General features: G+C 35.8%; 1 protein-coding gene across 5 annotated transcripts in view; it reads right to left on the bottom strand.

Annotated features, from left to right (window-relative positions):
* LOC120412535 (mucin-17-like) overlaps positions 1-19,531 on the bottom strand; it is a 171,454-nt gene that overhangs the window by 58,316 nt on the left and 93,607 nt on the right. For all 5 annotated transcript variants that reach the window (XM_052708426.1, XM_039573031.2, XM_052708428.1 and 2 more), the window contains one exon: positions 7,671-7,696. In XM_052708426.1, coding sequence (XP_052564386.1) covers positions 7,671-7,678 — 8 coding nt within the window. In that variant the 5' untranslated portion in view covers positions 7,679-7,696. The remainder of the gene's footprint in view (positions 1-7,670; positions 7,697-19,531) is intronic.

Below are 19,531 nucleotides of genomic sequence, written 5' to 3' on the forward strand. Positions count from 1 at the left end.
CTTGTGAAGATTCAGTGGTTTTAAAAATAAAATTGTTGAAAAAATAGTACGATTTTTGGAAATTTCTATATGACAGACTTGGTTATTAAGTCTCATAAATATATTTACCGGAAAGCTCGTCCAATTTCCTATTAGTTTGCCTTTGACAGCTTTGATGAATGGGCTTATAGCTTTAAGTTTTACTACATTGCTCATAAATAAAAATTAATTGGATAGTAAATGAGCTTATATTCAATTCTGAAATCATTGCCGCTTCAATCTTTTTTTTTGATTTCGAAAATTTTATCCATTTTCAACTGCTGTTCAAGGAAAAACTGAAAAGAACAGAATTCGAGAAAAACTTATTTTTGAAACAAGTTTTGATAAAATGTTAGCAAATTTACAAATTATGTTCCAATTTTAGTTTCATGGATTTTTAACTGATGATTTCGATTGTAAAAATCTAGTTATGTAAGACAGAATTTCGAATGTTTTTCCTAAAAATATGTAACATTTTTAACAAGCAATATATTTTTTAAACTTAGTATAATATTTTGCAATATTAAATGTTTTAATCTAATCTAATCTAATCTAATCTAATCAGACCCTAGCGCAGCCAATCTTTCGAAGGGATCCTGGAGAGTGCCTTAGGTTAGATGACGCCTAGCACTCTTCTTGTCATTTATTAACATTTGTAGTGCGCCATTGCATCGGAATGCATTGAAACATCACAAGCGTTAAAGCGGCCAGGCCTACTGCGTAAAGTCGTATCGCAGAGATGACTCGTAATTGGGTTGAGTTTGAGCACTGAGTGTTCGAACAACAACACAATTCTGAATCGACGGGGGAGGAAGAAGCGTGGGGACACACCACCATACGCTCCGAGATTTTGGTTGTATTCGTTGGGAGCACCATGCTAAGAAGGTTTGGTACTCCGGGACCCTCTGGGATGGGACATTGTATTTCCACGAATGCCCTGGACACTATTTGCCGTGGTTATAGCGCCACAACTCGCTCATTGCAATATTAAATGTTTTAACAATGATTAAAATCATTTTGTCTTTGAGCTTGTTTAAAAATATATATAAAATAGAAAACGTGAACTCATTAGGGAAATGAGAGACTATTTTAGCGATTTAAAAAATTAAACAGTTTTTAAAGTACACTCTTAAATTTTATGAAATTTCCAGATTATGAAGATGTTTTACACAATCAACATCAATCATCTTGCTTTAGCATAAATTCAATTATTTGAACATTTCAAAGAAAGTGTCCATGTGGTTTATGGATGATCCCATCAAAGCTTTTTACAAATAAAAAACTTTTTTGAAAATCCAATACTTTCATGAATTTATTAATAATTAGAAAAAATGACATTTTGTGATAGATTGGAAGATCGGAAAATTTCACGAATGTTTCATATTTTAACATTGAAGTCGGACCATAATTTGCTGATATATCGACATTAGAAAATGGTGGGTTTCACTAGAGTACTTTTTGATTGCAAATTCGATTTTACATCGAAAAATGAAGTTGAAAAATGTTTGTGACCAGTATTTTGATTTTTTTGAAAATCAGTATTGATTAAAAAAAAAAATTCGGTTGATGAAAATTTGGCTTTTTATGTCCTCTAGAACATATCAGAAAAGGAAAAAAATAGTGTTTTTTTTTGCATATCAAGTTTTAGTGACAAAGAGTGAAATTAAAAATCACCAACAATTTTATAACGTGTATAATTTCTTTTCAGTGTAGTCCTTATCCATACCTACAACTTTGCCGAAGACATCAAATCGATCAAAAAATTCCTTCAAAAGGTAAAGATTTTAGAATTTTCATACATCATTTTTGTATGGACAGCTGCCAAATTTGTATGGACAATTATATGGACAAACTACTGATGCAAAATGGCTTGTTTGGGTATACCGAAGGCACCAAAAAAATTTCAGTCGGATTAAAAAACACAAAAATCAAAATTGAAGAGAAAATACCGTTTCGTAGAGAACTGCTCACATTATCAAAATATTGTGCTGAACCATGTCTCAATCAGTTCAATTCGTCACATCCATAGAAATACGATAATTGTACCTTAAAAAATGATGAAGAGAGCGACAAACTCCCAGGTCAAATTTGACAAAAAAACGGAGCATCGATTCCCGCCTTATCCTCCTGGCCTTCTATCGGATGGGGAAGTAAAACGTCGGTCCATTAGCGTTAAAGAGGTTTTGGGTGACTCACCACACATAACCTTCGGACGCCTAGAAATGAGCAGTAACTTGCAACAGAGACCACAAAAGACCCGGGGGTCGTTAAAGTGGATTGCTTCGCTTTTTGATTTGTTGTGGAATCGCTGCATGAGTAAAACTTACAACTAATTTTCTGTAAAATATTGTTTTTTTTTTTTTTTTTTAAACAGATGGTTGCCAATCTCTACTTTGTCAATTTTTCAATAATCTAGTTCGGTAACAAATAAAAAAAAAAATAAAAAAAAAAAAAAAAAAAAAAATCAAGGTGTGTTGAACTGCTGAGCAAATTTGGAAACTGAAAACATCAAAATACCATTTTATAGAAATATAACACCTTTTTTTTTTTTTTTTTGTTTATGAGGTTATTTATTTTCATTTATCTTTTTACATTACAAAAAATAAAGAAAAATTAATATTCACTTTGACATTCCACTCCGTAACTTTCTGTTGTATTCCGACTGCAGCTTTAAAAGTGATGGCGTTCGAGAAACCTTGGACTTCCCTGGCTCTGAGGAGTCAGAACCGCTTTCTTCTTGTTTATCCTTTTGTTGCCGTCCTCTTTTCTTTGCTGTCGTCCATTCTTTTTCGGATTCATTCTCGCCATATTCCTTCCCGAGTTCATCTTCAAAATCCTCACCAAACGCAATTTCCTTCAAGAAATTGGAATCCTCGATGCTCGGTACTGTTCCGTTCGGTACGATGGGGTTCTCCACTGCTACGTTCAGTGGAACTATGAGGTTTTCCACATGTTCAGTTACGCCTTGAACTTCGCTACTTGATCCACTTTCACCTGTAGCTCGTGAAGCCGAAGCCTTCGAAGGACATGCAGCCTTCACGTGCCCTTCCTGCCTGCAGACAAAACAGCGATTCCGTAGTCCGTCATAAAAGATTCGACATTTGTAATGGCCAATAAAGAGCGACGGCGGGATCTCCGTCTTCACTTCCATGTGAACACCCCTAGTCCCACTAAAGGCGTCGAAGCCAAGTTCCAAGGGTAGCTTTTCACGAACCATTTGGCGTACTGTGCCGTATTTTGCCATGACTTTGGTAATGTCCGAATCTGTAACCTCCGGAGGTAGGTTGAACAACCGCACGTAACGGAAGAACCCATCAGCTGCTGCCACGCGTACCTGCACTACCTTTCCATTTGCATACTTAAAGGGTTCCGTTTCCTTCAATCGCAGCGTTACTTCCTTCAGCGTGGTCTCGTCAATAAATTTGACGAAAAACGTTTTACCTGTGAGATCCAGATAGACCGAATGCACTTCCGTATCCTTTATCTTCAGGTCATTGACCAGAAAACTGATAGCCTCTTTCAAGGTCGGCATTACGCCATCTCTTTCAAACTCGAAGCCAATTGTATTTTTCTTCTGGGTGCGTTCCATTTTTTCACTTTTTGATCAAATCCTCTTTGTTCAAAAGAACAATGCAGAAGGCCTCTGGCCTTGGGTAGCTTAAAAAGATCTTACGGAGCTATCTGTTTCGCGACCGTCTTCAACCGCTCCTTATCCGCGACTGCCCTTCAACAATAACAATTACAAATACATCGATAAAATATAAAATTAAAAATATATATGCTTTGTTCGCAAATGTTAGCCATTTGATACATAGTTTTACCTTTATCAAAACCTAAACAAGATGAAGGTTAGTTCTAATATTACGTTACACAACTCCCTACCTAACTAATTATCGCAGATAATTCCAAATTCTATACAAGTAGCGTTACGAAATATTCAACTCCTTCTGAATCAACCTTGAGGAAATTGGTAACACGTTGTCATTAATACAAAAAAAAGATTGGTATGTCTCTGTGACCTTATGAGCGTTTTGAGAAAAAAGACAATAAATCAATATTTTTCAGTTTTTCTGAAAAATATTTAGAGCTTATCAACATGGATGTATCTTACACGAAAAAGCGTATCCTTAGTTTCGAATAAGAATCAAACTCTCAATTCTAAATCACACTCTAAAGTTAATGGATTGACACCTCACTCAAGAAATCAGTTGATTGATCTCAAACTTGTAGCCCCGTCTTGACCGTGACCGTTTGACCTGGTTATACAGCCCGAGCTCCCACATACGATACATTCGATACATCAGAACACTCAGCAAAGAATGACGTTTCAATCGCTTTGCAAGTTGAAAAAACGTATCGTCACTATTTTCTCTAGAAACAACCACGAACCCAGACTTGATCCCGGTCCGGCTGCTGCACAGGTTGTAAGAGCTAGTGGGTCCACTCAAGGGCCCTCCACGGCACCACCACGGTGGCAGGTTGAACGGCCCATTTACTCGGATATAACGTGAATTTATATGTTATTTTAGCATTCCCATTCTATCTTAATCACTCCGCCGCCGTAGCCGTGCTCGAGCTGATGACTTAAGCTCATCGGTCAGTTCCTCCTCAGGTCTAACCGCGCAGCTTACGATCATGTAGCGGTTGATCACACGGCGGCGGCGACTGCAATGTCCGACTCCGACAACTTCAACAACCACACCGAAGAAGCAGGTCTGATGGGATTCCTATTATTATGTAATTCGTTCCAAGAGATTCTTTCACCCGGTCTTGATGGCGTAATTTCTTGTTTTTATTATAGCTAGCTCGCTTTTGACGACCGGCTCCCGCTCTTATACGAACCCACCAGGCCGGGAATCTTACGGGATTGAGCGCGTGGGTCCAGCCAGGGCCAATAGCCACGGAATTGGCACCGAGTCTGACCAGTGGGGGAAGAAATCCGGGGAAGGAGGTTTGTTTTGATTGCTTCTGTTATGTCGTTCGCGGTGCTGTGGGCCAGGTTCGAATCCCGCTTTTCGAGTTCTGCACTTTCGCTGATGATGATGATGATGTTGTTGGCGTGATGGCGCGATGAGATGCTGTTTTGGAGGTAGATGACGACGACGGCTGCCTGAACTGGACCGGCTAGGTGAGTTTACTACACCAGAGTGTGTGGATGCGTATTATGTGTTGAAGATATAGCAGGAATGTGTCCAGATTGTGGTGGAATCACGCGGAATGGGGGATAGATAAAGTTGCCATGTCATTAGAGCTCTCTTCGGCAGAGTTGAGGTTTATATGCAGTAATGTGGTGTGTGGTCATCGGGCAACGTGTTGAAGAAGAATGACCATCGGGTCGAACGGGGTGTCAAATTCATGTTAGAATTTCGTTTCGTGGATTCTTATTTGAATCATGAACACTTTGATGATATTTTTTGTGATATTTTTTCTTATTGGTGATTTAACACCTAAACTCCCATCTCCGAAATTATTGCGAAGGTGAATTTTGAAATGTTGTATCACTCTTTAGAAGGTTTTTCAAATTTCAAAAATTCAAAGATAAGAAGTTAATGACACATTCTGCCGTGATGTTACAACGGTTTAACGTTTCTTTTTTCAGTTTTTTTTTGCTGTAACTCGGAAATTTCAAAGACAACACCTCAATATTCTCACAGATTCTGAAAGTACGTTAAATTTGGGGCTAACGATTTAACGTTTCGGTTGCTGTTCTACGAGTTAATATGTAGCGTGACGTTATAACGTTGGAGAATTTTGTTCCTTCAATATTTTTTAGAAGAGGCTGTGGTTCTGCTCTGATAATCAGCATAAACTAGATTTTTTTTTATGTTTTGCAAGGTTGTTAATCGAATTTTATCTATAATGTTTTCATCTGACGATAACGGTAATAGTTATCGTTATTTCGATAATTCTATCGGCGATAGTCTTATCGTTATTATTTACTAGACTAAAATTACTAGAGTTTCAAAAAATATGTTCTCGAATTAATAGATTTTAGAAATCAGTCATCGTCCATTATCGTTAATTATCGAAATAACGATAACGATAGATTATCGTTATCGTCCCGACGATAACGATAGATTATCGTTATCGTCCCGACGATAACGATTGAACTTTCGTTATCGAGCCTCGACAGTTTTATCGTTAACAATTTTAAGAAGCTGCTTTTTTCTGGTGACATCTAGCATCCTAGGAAACGAACTTGATTTTCAATAAATGTGCATCGAAGATTTTTTTAACTTTGATATTTTAAACTGTTGGGTAAGGCAGTTATCAGTCTCAGACGGTAGTCCCAGATGCCCCCTTAAAGCACTCGGAAGTACATGGTGTACTTTTCAACAAAAAAGGATGAATTCCGCATAGTTCGGTTTTTATATGTGAGAATCTTATTTCGGATTAAAATTCATAGGACATAGGACAGAGTGCTGCGCAAAATCAAATTTTTTTCAGTAAAATCGCTGTTTCTCGCCAATAGTTCATTTTAGTTTGAGGTTTACATTGATTATAATGTAAAAATGTCCGAGGAATACGATGGTGATAAAAAAAAAATAAAAGTCTAAAGAATTGGTCATACCTGAATTTTAAAACTAAAACGTTGAAATATTATAATGGGGGCCTTTTAAAAGTTAATTTCAATTTTCTATAAAATGCAGCCTGCAGAAAGTCTTTTGCTCAAATAATTGCAATGTTATAATTAAAAGAAAAAACAAGTTTTTTTAAAAAATTGTCAAAAAAGAGGGCGGTTCCAAAAATAGAGGGAAGGTCCAATCAGCACTAAACTTGGGATTTCTGTTAACTATCGATAGATGAACATTCCCTCCAAGTTGGGTCCAAATCGGTGAAGGTCGAGTCCAAAAGTGTATCCAGTTGACCTGGAATGACCAATAAACATATAAAACACAATAGATTATGCCCAAGTTACAGCTTTTTTTAAAAGATTTTTGACGTTTTTGAACCTTCAAACTTTATGTCCCGATTTGTCCCACTTCCCGTTGACCTAGAGTGCTCATATTTTACCCAGATGTTTTATATTTACAAACAATCCCGGAAAATTGCAGACAGATTGGTGAGGTCCAAACGACGTCCCATACAAATGGGTATGCTCTGTTCGTGGACTCGCTCATAACTAACTTTTTAAAATTTATGAAGACTTCTTCTCAGTGTGATTCCATACTGTTCCATACGTTTTGAATTTGTATTCTTCATTTTGCGAAGAAATCTCAAACCTATCAAAGTCACCCCGGTTAACGGTACTGGATTAGAATTAAGATTCTCATAATTTAGGGAAAGTCTGAATCATTTTGTAGCAGAATGATAAATTTTCTCTTAGCTCACCAATATTTACGAGTTTATATTATTAAAAAGTGTAAAAGTGAATTTGTTTTACCACATTCACTCTCTCAAAAATGACTTCAATATGTGCCTGGTGGTGACTAATTGACGAGTCTAGTATGTATTGAACGTCCAATTTTCTGTTTCGTCCTCCCGTTCATCGATCATTCATGGCAGGTTTACAACTTTATTGAACACCTTCCTGTCAGTGGGGTGAATTAATTTGAGTTGACTATCAAACTGTACCGATGGTTACTTGTGTGGTGTGTGTTTCTGTTTTATGTTACGCAAAATGTGACATTGAACATGTCTTATTGTCTTACCTTATCATTTACTGCCCCAGACGAATCTGCAAAATAAAAGAAAATTTAAGAAGCTGTTAGTTCATGTTGAATCAAAATTTGAAAGATTTTTTGAAATATAAAAAGATTGTTCACGACACTTCCGCCGTAAAATCCCTTGCTATTTGTATGTAAATTGTCTCACCCTTGCTTCCACTACGTGGGCTGTGAAATGTAAATTATATGACAGAGTATTAAAAATTCACAAGCGGATTATTGTACGAACCAATCAAATCATACATTGCACTGCAAGATGTGATTGATTGCAATGGATATTGTTAAGTGGAAGGAAGAAGCCACCATTTGACGACTGCCGACGTGTTCAAAAATACAATTAGCCCAGCTTCGGGTGCAAAATATGAGCCTGCAATTGCTGTATAATTTATTAAGATATTTATGATACTGGAACCTAGCTTAACAAAGACACCATTGCTAGTCGCGGCAGAAGCACCCGTTTCACTCGAGGTTCTTTGTCAAGTTGAACACAACAAGTTGTTCAACGCACGCTTGGGAATATCCACCTGTCTGCATTGTTCTCGATCAAAAAGTGTAAACTTCTGGGTCCTCGGTAGATTTATAGGACCCCCCCTCTAAACGAGGCAATAATCCTCTTGAGTGATTCTACCCGACGGATCTTAAACGGTTCCGGGTTTCGGCTCGGATTGGGTGGCAATTATTACGACACCAAAAAGCCCGTATTGCTGACCCATCACAACCCTCGCTCTGTTGTCACAAGCTGGGGGGATGTTTTGCGTGTTATCACGCAATCGTCCGTCGGCGAGCTCTCCACTTGTTGTCAGGCAGGCACGTCACCTATGGTCGTCGTGCCAACAGACTGGAGACCTTGAAGACAGTTAGGTTAACTAATATGACCACTTGGGACGTTATGTGACCACGATGGGCGGAACTTGGACGGAACAAACGTTTTGTTGATACACGCAGGTTCATTGGGGACCATCCATAAACCACGTGGACACTTTTTTGGGAATCTGTTACCCCCCCCCCCTTCGTGGACAATTGTCCATACAAAAAAAACTTTTTTGTATGGATCGTGGACAATCGCCATACCCCCCCCCCCCCCCCCCCTAAAGTGTCCACGTGGTTTATGGATGGTCCCTTGCTTAATCGTGTTTAAAAAAAACGAAACCAGACCAGATGCTTGCAACATCTGTGATTTAGCAAACTGAAAAACGTAAGCAGCGTTAGAGCACTAATTCCGTCTAATTAGATTTGGTGTAGCTTCGTAGAATAAAAAAAGAATCTTTCAATTTCAGTTTAAATTTATGTACACACATTTGGCTGGCATGACTGCAGAAATTGGCCCAATATCAACGGTAAAAATATAATTTTCATCCGCTTGACATGCTTATTTGAATTATAATTTAGATGTGATGAGAGTTGGGCGCGGTAATAAATTATCATGAGGAAATGTGCACCCAACGCATCGTAATGATGTAATTTTGTCACAATGTAGGGTAATATTAACTTTTTTGGCTATCGCATTGCTTATAAAAAAAAGTAAGTAAAAGCTGAAATACTATGTAATAGAAAATTTAAAAAAAAGTAAGGCTAAAGATAATTATTTTTTATTTTTGTCTCCCATCCTTCAAAATTTTCTCAAAAAATAAGGGGGAAATTGTTGATACTTGAAATTTTCAGCATTTGCCTTGAAATGGGTGCTGAAAAGTAGAATTTTTCAGCACTATTAGAAACATTTTTCAAAAAAATAAAAAAATAAAAATTGTTGCGATCGATGAGTTTGACTTAAAATTCCATTCAAAAAGAGTTTTTTTTCGGAATTATCAAAAAATGTGTAAGCAGCTCGTTGCAAAACTGGATTTTTTCAACACTTGTCGTATTCATCCAACTCGGTAAGCCTCGATGGGTAAATGAAAGATTTTAAAATAAATTTACAATTTTATCGCTTTCGTGCACCGGTTGCAAATATAGGCATTTTAAAAGTTTTTCTTTCATTTTTTTTTTTAAATTTTGCAATTAAAAAAACATCAGGAAAGGCCCAGCGTTTCTTTTGAAAGCCAATAACATTTTCTATAATTTTCTTTTTTTTGTACATTGGATTACTTTTTTCTGAGATACAGCCTCTTTAAGTTTATATTTCTGGGGAAACATTTGAAAAGGACGCATAAGCATTTTAACAGACTAGCTTTTGTTCAACACTTAGAGATTTGTGAAAAACTAAAAGTCAGCCTGAGAATATGCAAAATAGCTCAAACTGTCAAAATGTTTATCCACCCTATTTTGTGTTGCTCCAATTATGAAAAATAAAAATCAATTGGAAATGGAAGTATCAAAATGCTCAATAATTCCTAGAATTTAGGAATTTGATACTTTTATTTTTGTTCAGCGTACAAAATTGAGCAATTACCTTTTTTTTCAAGTAACCTCCTTCTTATTTTTAACTGTACCTAAGTTGAAATTTTTCTATACAAACAATTTTTACAGTATATTGTAAACTATTTCAAATTCTTGAGCTTTTTTTAAAAAAGCTTCAATAAGTTATGGGATTCCATATGTTTATAGGACCTTTTCAAATCAAACTCCAGCCAGAAATACATTTTTAGCGAGGGCCTCGTGGCGCGGTGGTTAGCGGCTTCGGTTATCAATCCCTAAGTTGCTAAGGGGCGCGGGTTCGATTCCCGCCTTATCCTCCTGGCCTTCTATCGGATGGGGAAGTAAAACGTCGGTCCATTTGCGTAAAATATGTTTTGGGTGACTCACCACACATAACCTTCGGACGCCTAGAAATTAGCAGAAACTTGCAACAGAGACCACAAAAGACCCGGGGGTCGTTAAAGTAGGACTTTGCTTTTTTAGCGTTTATTTATGATCCGTTTATTATTAGAACAATACAGAGAAAATGTCCAGGAGATTAGAGACTTAAACATTAGAAATTTGAAAAGGTACAAAAAAAAATAATAAAATGTCTACGTTGATTATGAATTAGAGACTAATAAAAATATAAATATTAATATTGATATAAATATTAAAAAAAAATAATAAAAAAGGTTAAAACAAATCAATCAACTTTGAATAATTGTAGCTTTATATTGTTGTTTATATTGTGACGTTAAAACGCCGGAATGTGTCTAATAGTGATAGAACTGAGCAACTCTCTACGAAATCGGCCGATTTCGACCATTTTTTTTTGTATTTTTTTATTTGACTTAAACTTTGTGGGGTCCTTCCTTATGACCAAATAAGCTATTTTGCGTCATTGGTTCACCCATACAAGTCTCCATACAATTTTGGCTGCTGTCCATACAAAAATGGTATGTAAATATTCAAACAGCTGTAACTTTTGAGTGAATTTTCTGATCAATTTGGTGTCTTCGGCAAAGTTGTAGGTATTGTTGAGGACTTTTGAGAAAAAATAGGTACACGGAAAAAAAAATTTGCAGATTTTTTTATAAACTTTTTTTTTCACTAAAACTCAATTTCCCAAAATTTGTATTTTTTGATTTTCGAGATTTTTTGATATGTTTTAGGGGACAAAAATCCGCAACTTTTGAGCCATAGAGAAACATGGTCAAAAAATCTGCCGCCGAATTATGAATTTTTGAAAAATGGTGATTTTTGGAAAAAATCGAAGTTTCATGCAAAAACAAGTTTAACATAATTTTTTAATGCAAAATTGAATTTTCAATCGAAAAAAAAAAAAAAAACGGAGCTCTTTATCAAAAAAACTGTAAAGTACATTTTTGATAAAGGGCTCCGTTTTCAAGCTATAGCCGCCGAAAGTTTGATTTTAGCGAAATATTTACAGTTTTTCAATTTTTAAAAATAGTGACCATGAGTGACCATTTCTAAAAATATATTTTTTTTTAAAGTTCAGAAAATTTGCTACAAAATTGTCTAAGAGATATTAAAGATTGGGCCTCAGGTTGCTGAGATAGAGCCGTTTTAAAAAAAAGAAACACGAAAATTGAAGTTTTCTTAATATCACCAAAACAACCCACCATTTTCTAATGACGATATCTCAGCAACTAATGGTCCGATTATCAATGTTTATACAAGAAACATTCGTGAAATTTTCCGATCTTTTCGAAAAAAAATACTTTGAAAATTTTTAAATCAAGACTAACATTTTAAAAGGGCCAAACATTGAATATTACGCCCATTTCAAATGCTAGTCTTGATTTAAAAATTTTCAAAATATTTTTTTCGAAAAGATCGAAAAATTTCACGAATTTTTCATGTATTAACATTGAAAATCGGACCATTAGCTGCTGAGATATGGTCATTAGAAAATGGTGGGTTGTTTTGGTGATATTAAGAAAACTTCAATTTCCGTGTTTCTTTTTTTTTAAACGGCTCTATCTCAGCAACCTGAGGCCCAATCTTTAATATCTCTTAGACAATTTTGTAGCAAATTTTCTGAACTTTAAAAAAAAAAAATTAGAAATGGTCACTCATGGTCACTATTTTTAAAAATTGAAAAACTGTAAATATTTCGCTAAAATCAAACTTTTGCCGGCTATAGCTTGAAAACGGAGCCCTTTATTAAAAATGTACTTTACAGTTTTTTTGATAAAGGGCTCCGTTTTTTTTCGACTGCAAATTCAATTTTGCATTAAAAAATTATGTTAAACTTGTTTTTGCATGAAACTTCGATTTTTTCCAAAAATCACTATTTTTTCAAAAATTCATAACTCGGCGGCAGATTTTTTGACCATGTTTCTCTATGGCTCAAAAGTTGCGGATTTTTGGCCCCTAAAACATATCAAAAAATCTCGAAAATCAAAAAATACGTACCGTAAACCGGGGTGACTTTGATAGGATTTCAATTTGTTTTTAGAATATTTTCCAACAGGTAAGGTTTTTCTTAAGATTATTATTTTTAAAACATGTACTGGGGTAGACCACACAAAGTCCATGCACTATTTCGGTAAAAAAGTTTTTTCAATAATGTTTAGAAAAATAGTTACGTTAAAAATTCTTAGTTTGAATTCCGGGGTGACTTTGATAGTCATAGTTTTTCTTGTTAAAATCATATTTAAGATGTTCAAACTTCATTTGTACGTTAAATGTAGCATCACTAAAGTAGCTGATATAGTATTTAAGAAAAAAAAATCAATGTTTATATTTAGTTAACTAAGTGTATAAGCTTTTAAGCAAAATACATATAAATTTTAGGTAAAATTGTTAAAAAGTCGGAATTTTGCCTGAAATTTGTTAAAACTAGTTTTGTTCATAAAATTATTGATTTATATTGCATTTTATACTGAATTCAAAGCACGAATCACAAGTTTTTACATTTAACATGAAATTGGTTCAACTGAAATTTCCTATAAATTTAGAGATTTTTTTTAAATTTTGTTTTAAAAACACATACTTTTATTATTTACAAACTTTTTTAACCTTCTCCTAGTGGAAAATTGTCCAAAGAATCCGAAAATTCATTCCGTTTTCCGATTAAAAATCATGTTCATTGAGAAAATCATGACACTTTGAGAAGTTTAAAATAATGACATTCATCAACATTTTCTTAACTATAGTTAACTAACTTTTTAAACTTGTCAAAATTTTATGAAAAGTTCTTCTTGAGGTACTTTGAACACTTCTCTACCACGGTCAGTATGTAAACCATTCCTTACGTATTTTAATTGTACTCTTCATTTTGCGGAAAAATCGCAATCCTATCAAAGTCACCCCGGCTATCAAAGTCACCCCGTTTTACGGTATTTTGGGAAATTGAGTTTTAGTGAAAAAAAAGTTGATAAAAAAAATCTGCAAAATTTTTTTCCGTGTACCTATTTTTTCTCAAAAGTCCTCAACAATACCTACAACTTTGCCGAAGACACCAAATTGATCAGAAAATTCACTCAAAAGTTACAGCTGTTTGAATATTTACATACCATTTTTGTATGGACAGCAGCCAAAATTGTATGGAGACTTGTATGGGTGAACCAATGACACAAAATAGCTTATTTGGTCATTGGGAAGGCCCCCACAAAGTTTGAGCCAAATCAAAAAATACAAATAAAATCCATTTCCGGTTTTGGTAGAAAATTGCTCAACTGGAAAGAATAAGTTAAGCGTTTTCTATCAAGTCAAACAAAGATCAAAACACCTCTCATAAATCTAGTTTAAACTCTGACTCACTCGCCGATTTGTCTGCCCGTGCTGCGCTCAGCCTAGGAAGGGTCAACCTTCGTATTCTGTACTCTAGTTTTGTTGAGAAAATGAGTGGAAAACTACCGCGCACCGCTGACGATCACATTTCGGTTTGGCGCGGACGGACACACACCGGTAGTGTCACCTCAGACAGTGATCCGTCCCCAAATGGAAAACATCTGCGTCGTCGGAAGAACGTACTTTGCACGCTAATTTTGAGTGATGTTGACAAAAAAATCAAAATTATGTTTTACTGAAATATTTCATGGATTTGGTTGAAATATAATTTAAAATACTAATTTCATAATTTGAGTAATCATCACCTAAATTTAAGTTAGCTTAGTTGATCGTGTAGAGCGAATTTTCCATCTCAATAAATCAATCACGGGATTTCTTTGACTAAGTAAGTGCTCGGTACCAAAATGCATACTTCAAGAAGAACTTACGCCAAGCCGGGAATACTTGCGGGTCGTTAAGTTGGCCAAGAGTCGGTTCCTGTTTGGGGAAATTTTACGTGGTTTTATTTGAATTTGAAATTAGAGTTAGGGATGCTAAATTTTGATATTTTTTTCCGAAAACCCCAGAATAATTGATACTATGAAAAATAATGTTATAATAAATTTTATTTGAAACCATACATGTTTAATTTAAGTCAACTCTAAACACTATTTTTAGCATTAAAAATAGCCCTCCCTGCATCTTCTTTCAACTTTTCAACGTCGCTCAGATGTTTTCACCGTTCTCCGACGCCAGTTTCTTGAATGGAAGTGTGCGCAAGTTGCATCCAAGCGTGTGGGTTTTTCATTCACCACGAGCGTGAAAAACTTGACTTTTGAGTCAAAACGACGACGACGGCACGGCGCGATGCCAAAGGAAGTGAATGAAACGTTTGAGTGAATTACGATTTGGCTCATGCGACTAGAAGTTGGCACCGAGCGACGCCCCAGCGACAGCATCATCCTCGAAACACTGAACTCAATAAAAGTGGGATATCCACCACCGCGCACATCCTGAGGTATAAATATTCAACCCCTTTTCCGTTCGGCAGCTCGCAAATCAAAGCGTGAATTTGTTTTGAATTAAGCGAATGTTTGTGTAGTAAGAGGTATTCACTAGAGGTATGTAATTAGGGATCATTTTAAAAAAAGGAGTCAACTCTGTTCAGTTCATAGTGTTAAATTTGTTTGCTTATTATGATAATAATTTATACCACCTTCTGTGCTTGATAGTATTTATTCTAGGTGAATAATATTGGTTAGAATAATAATTTTCCAAATATTTTCTTACTTTAGCTTTTTGAAAATAATTTCTTGAAAATGATTTCAATAAATATTCTATATTTAGAGCTTTAAATTTTGAGCATCTTCCAAAAGTTTAAAAGTTCGTCTTTCAATTACAAAAAAAAAAATGGTACCCAAACATGTATAGGTCATCGCTAAAATTGTCAAGTTATCGCAGTTTTAGTGAAAAAAGTAGATTTTAATCCGTTTTCGTCATTTTTCCCGTTTTTGCGCGCGGCGCTTCGAAAACCCCTGTTTTTATGTTAAAAAAATCATATTTTTTATATGTTATGTAAAATATCACAAGGAATCAGGGAAAAATATTTTCAGACATGGGCTCTTTGGTCCCGAGACCTTGAAATCGGCAAATGAAATTTTCATAGGACCTTTTCAAATATTCAGCTGGTTTTTTTTGACCTCAACATATTTTACCTAAAAAGCCAAACTAATAACCTTTCTTTTGAATTGCGGCGCTCCGAAATTTGTTCAGCCGTTCCGGAGAAATGAATTTTTGAAAAATGTGTGGGGAAAATATTTGGGATAGAACCACCCTAATCACCAAAAAAAAAAAAAAAAAAAAAACTGGTCTATATATTTGGGCCAAAGCACCCCCACTCCAAATTTGAGCCAAATCGGAGCACTTTTGATTTGGAGACATTCTATTTGACGTGGAATGGCTGTAGAATCTTAAACTGTAGTAAAAACCAACCTGCGCACGAGAAATTGAAAAGGACTCTAGATTAGTAGGCTTAGTGGTTTTTCACACTAATAAAATGTAATCACGGGGTTCTCTATCCGAAAACACAAAATTCCACGGAAATTTCATGGAGCGATAAAAATGAAAATATAATCATCAAAACCTAATGTTGAACATAATCTAAAATTTTAGTATGCTTAATTATATATTAAGGGTAACTCTCCGCCAACTCACACAGCAGTTGCCCCGACCCCTCTTCGATTTGCGTGAAACTTTGTCCTAAGGGGTAACTTTTGTCCCTGATCACGAATCCGAGGTCCGTTTTTTGATATCTCGTGACGGAGGGGCGGTACAACCCCTTCCATTTTTGAACATGCGAAAAAAGAGGTGTTTTTCAATAATTTGCAGCCTGAAACGGTGATGAGATAGAAATTTGGTGTCAAAGGGACTTTTATGTAAAATTAGATGCCCGATTTGATGGCGTACTCAGAATTCCGAAAAACGTATTTTTCATCGAAAAAAACACTAAAAAAGTTTTAAAAATTCTCCCATTTTCCGTTACTTGACTGTAAAAAATTTTGGAACATGTCATTTTATGGGAAATTTAATGTACTTTTCGAATCTACATTGTCCCAGAAGGGTCATTTTTCATTTAGAACAAAATTTTTCATTTTAAAATTTCGTGTTTTTTCTAACTTTGCAGGGTTATTTTTTAGAGTGTAACAATGTTCTACAAAGTTGTAGAGCAGACAATTAAAAAAATTTTGATATATAGACATAAGGGGTTTGCTTATAAACATCACGAGTTATCGCGATTTTACGAAAAAAAGTTTTGAAAAAGTTGGTCGTCATCGATCATGGCCATTCATGGTACCCGCGACAGACACGGACGACGAAACAAAGAGAAACGGAAAAAGTAACTTTTTCAAAACTTTTTTTTCGTAAAATCGCGATAACTCGTGATGTTTATAAGCAAACCCCTTATGTCTGTATATCAAAATTTTTGTAATTGTCTGCTCTACAACTTTGTAGAATATTGTTACACTCTAAAAAATAACCCTGCAAAGTTAGAAAAAACACGAAATTTTAAAATGAAAAAATTTGTTCTAAATTAAAAAATGACCCCTCTGGGACAATGTAGATTCGAAAAGTACATTAAATTTCCCATAAAATGACATGTTCCAAATTTTTTTACAGTCAAGTAACGGAAAATGGGAGAATTTTTAAAACTTTTTTAGTGTTTTTTTCGATGAAAAATACGTTTTTTCAGAATTCTGAGTACGCCATCAAATCGGGCGTCTAATTTTACACAAAAGTCCCTTTGACACCAAATTTCTATCTCATCACCGTTTCAGGCTGCAAATTATTGAAAAACACCTCTTTTTTCACATGTTCCAAAATGGAAGGGGTCGTACCGCCCCTCCGTCACGAGATAACAAAAAACGGACCTCGGATTCGTAATCAGGGACAAAAGTTACCCCTTAGGACAAAGTTTCACGCACATCGAAGAGGGGTCGGGGCAACTTTTCCCGATTTCGTGTGAGTTGGTAGAGAATTACCCTTAAGCATCCAAGCTTTGAGATTTTTCAAGCTGTAATCAAATCAAATCATAAAATTTCGGGGAAATTTCACGACTAAAGTAACATTACTAAGCTCAGGTTTTTTATTCTGGAATAAACCAAGTTTGAAATTTCAATTTTCTTCTAGAATTTTATCTTAATAATGAAATGGCACCTCGAATGGCACTCAAAACGTTATTCAATAGTGTTCACAGAAATTCCACTAATGTTTAAAATGTTTTTGAACAAAACCTATCTTGCTTAAAGTGTCAATAAATGCAGGGAAATGTATTTGTTTTAAGCTGATTGCACTTCTATTTTCACTTAATATTTCGAGCTAATCAGAAATATATATTGTTTTGTCCCTAAAAAAAAAAAACACAAAATATCAAATTAGTTTTTTTTTGTTCTAGGCAGAAAGTATCCATAAATGCTAAATACATCTATTCCATTAATTTTTATTTCAATGAAAATTATTATTTTTAGCGTACTAATTTTTACGACATCTGATTGAAAACTTATCAAATTTACGCTTAAAACGATGGAGTATTTGTTAATTTGTTTTTTTTTGTGCAATGATTTCCAAAAATCCTTGAATTCCACGGGATTTCGGTGAAGTTGTGAAATTTCACGCTATCCGTGAAATCGTAAAAATTCACTAACCCTACAGATTATTAATCAAGGGCCATTATTTGAATATGAATTCTGGAGTTGAATATTCAGTAACATTGTCTCAAATCAGGATATGCGAAAGAACATAAAATCCAAAGTGCTTTCTTTTTAAGCATAAGTACCTTAGCACAATCCAGTGACCATTTTGCAGAGCAAAATATCGTTTTGCTCTACGACTGCGGGTAATGCCGCCCTCTTTTTTCCCCACATTCCTCCCCCTTCAGAATGCTTTCCATTCCAGAGCAAAAAAAAAGGCACTCGTGACAGAAAATTTGTCCTTCCTGCTTCTGTTGATACATCGTCGGGAGCAGAACATTCCACCGCTTAATGCATTTTTCATGTTCTCAAGATGCCACAGAAGCAGAAGTGGCCACCCTCTTCTGGGATGTATAAATTTTTCTCCAGCCCAGCTCCCAGGCCCATAATTTCCGATTGCACACTTTGCTACCTTTACCTAGAGAGGTGCTGAACTTCTAGAACGAAAGGCCGGTTCTGTACGCCAACTGCAGAGAGCGAAGAGGTCGTATAAATTTCCCATCAGTTCTTCGTCAGTGCCATCATTTTCAGACGCTGCTACTTCCTCATTCCTCTATGGAGGGACTGGCCGGGAGATTCACGACAGTTTGGAGGCACATTCTTGTGGGGCGGTTACGATAAGCGTGCTCTGCTCTGGACAGCTGGAGCAAATGTTGGTGCAGATGTACACGGAACACACCTCCCTGCTGAATTGATTAGCCCGTAACAATGGCTAAATTATGAATCATACAATTAATTTGTCTAGGACCATCAAAGTTGAAGTCTCTTTTAATTAGCCGGAATTGACTTGACCTTCACGTATTGTTGAAACAGCTCTTCTCATCTTCAGTGCCTTGGAAATAACTTAATCCTAGACGATAAAACGCCATCGTCAAACAAACATAAAACAACGCACTCTCTGGTTCATGATGTTCTGGATTAATTCCAATCCAAACGACTGTCGAAGCCCCCAAGCAAATCCCATCTGAGCTTTGTCTTGGAGCTGGAGGGGTGGGCTAGAGATAAAAAACCAATCCTATGTGTTGTCTCCACTTTGTGGTTGTGGACCCTCTGGCCATCAACGGCCCATCATCGGATTGCCAATTCACTCGGAAAATGACCCTTGCTCTCTGTGCGATGGCCTTGCTTCGGAGGATGTTGCAGGATGTTCCAAACTCGCAGATTCTGCAGACAACAACAGACGGATTTAAATTTAATGAACTTGTTATTTCACCTCTCTTCACCAGAGTCGTATAGATACGGTTTGGGGATCAGTTCGCAAACTACGTAACTGAATTTCAGCGTTATTTTTGAAAATTAAGTCCAAGTCCAAGTCCAAGTCCAAGTCCAAGTCCAAGTCCAAGTCCAAGTCCAAGTCCAAGTCCAAGTCCAAGTCCAAGTCCAAGTCCAAGTCCAAGTCCAAGTCCAAGTCCAAGTCCAAGTCCAAGTCCAAGTCCAAGTCCAAGTCCAAGTCCAAGTCCAAGT

Source organism: Culex pipiens, chromosome 2 (assembly GCF_016801865.2).
Source record: "Culex pipiens pallens isolate TS chromosome 2, TS_CPP_V2, whole genome shotgun sequence".
NCBI lineage: Eukaryota > Metazoa > Arthropoda > Insecta > Diptera > Culicidae > Culex > Culex pipiens.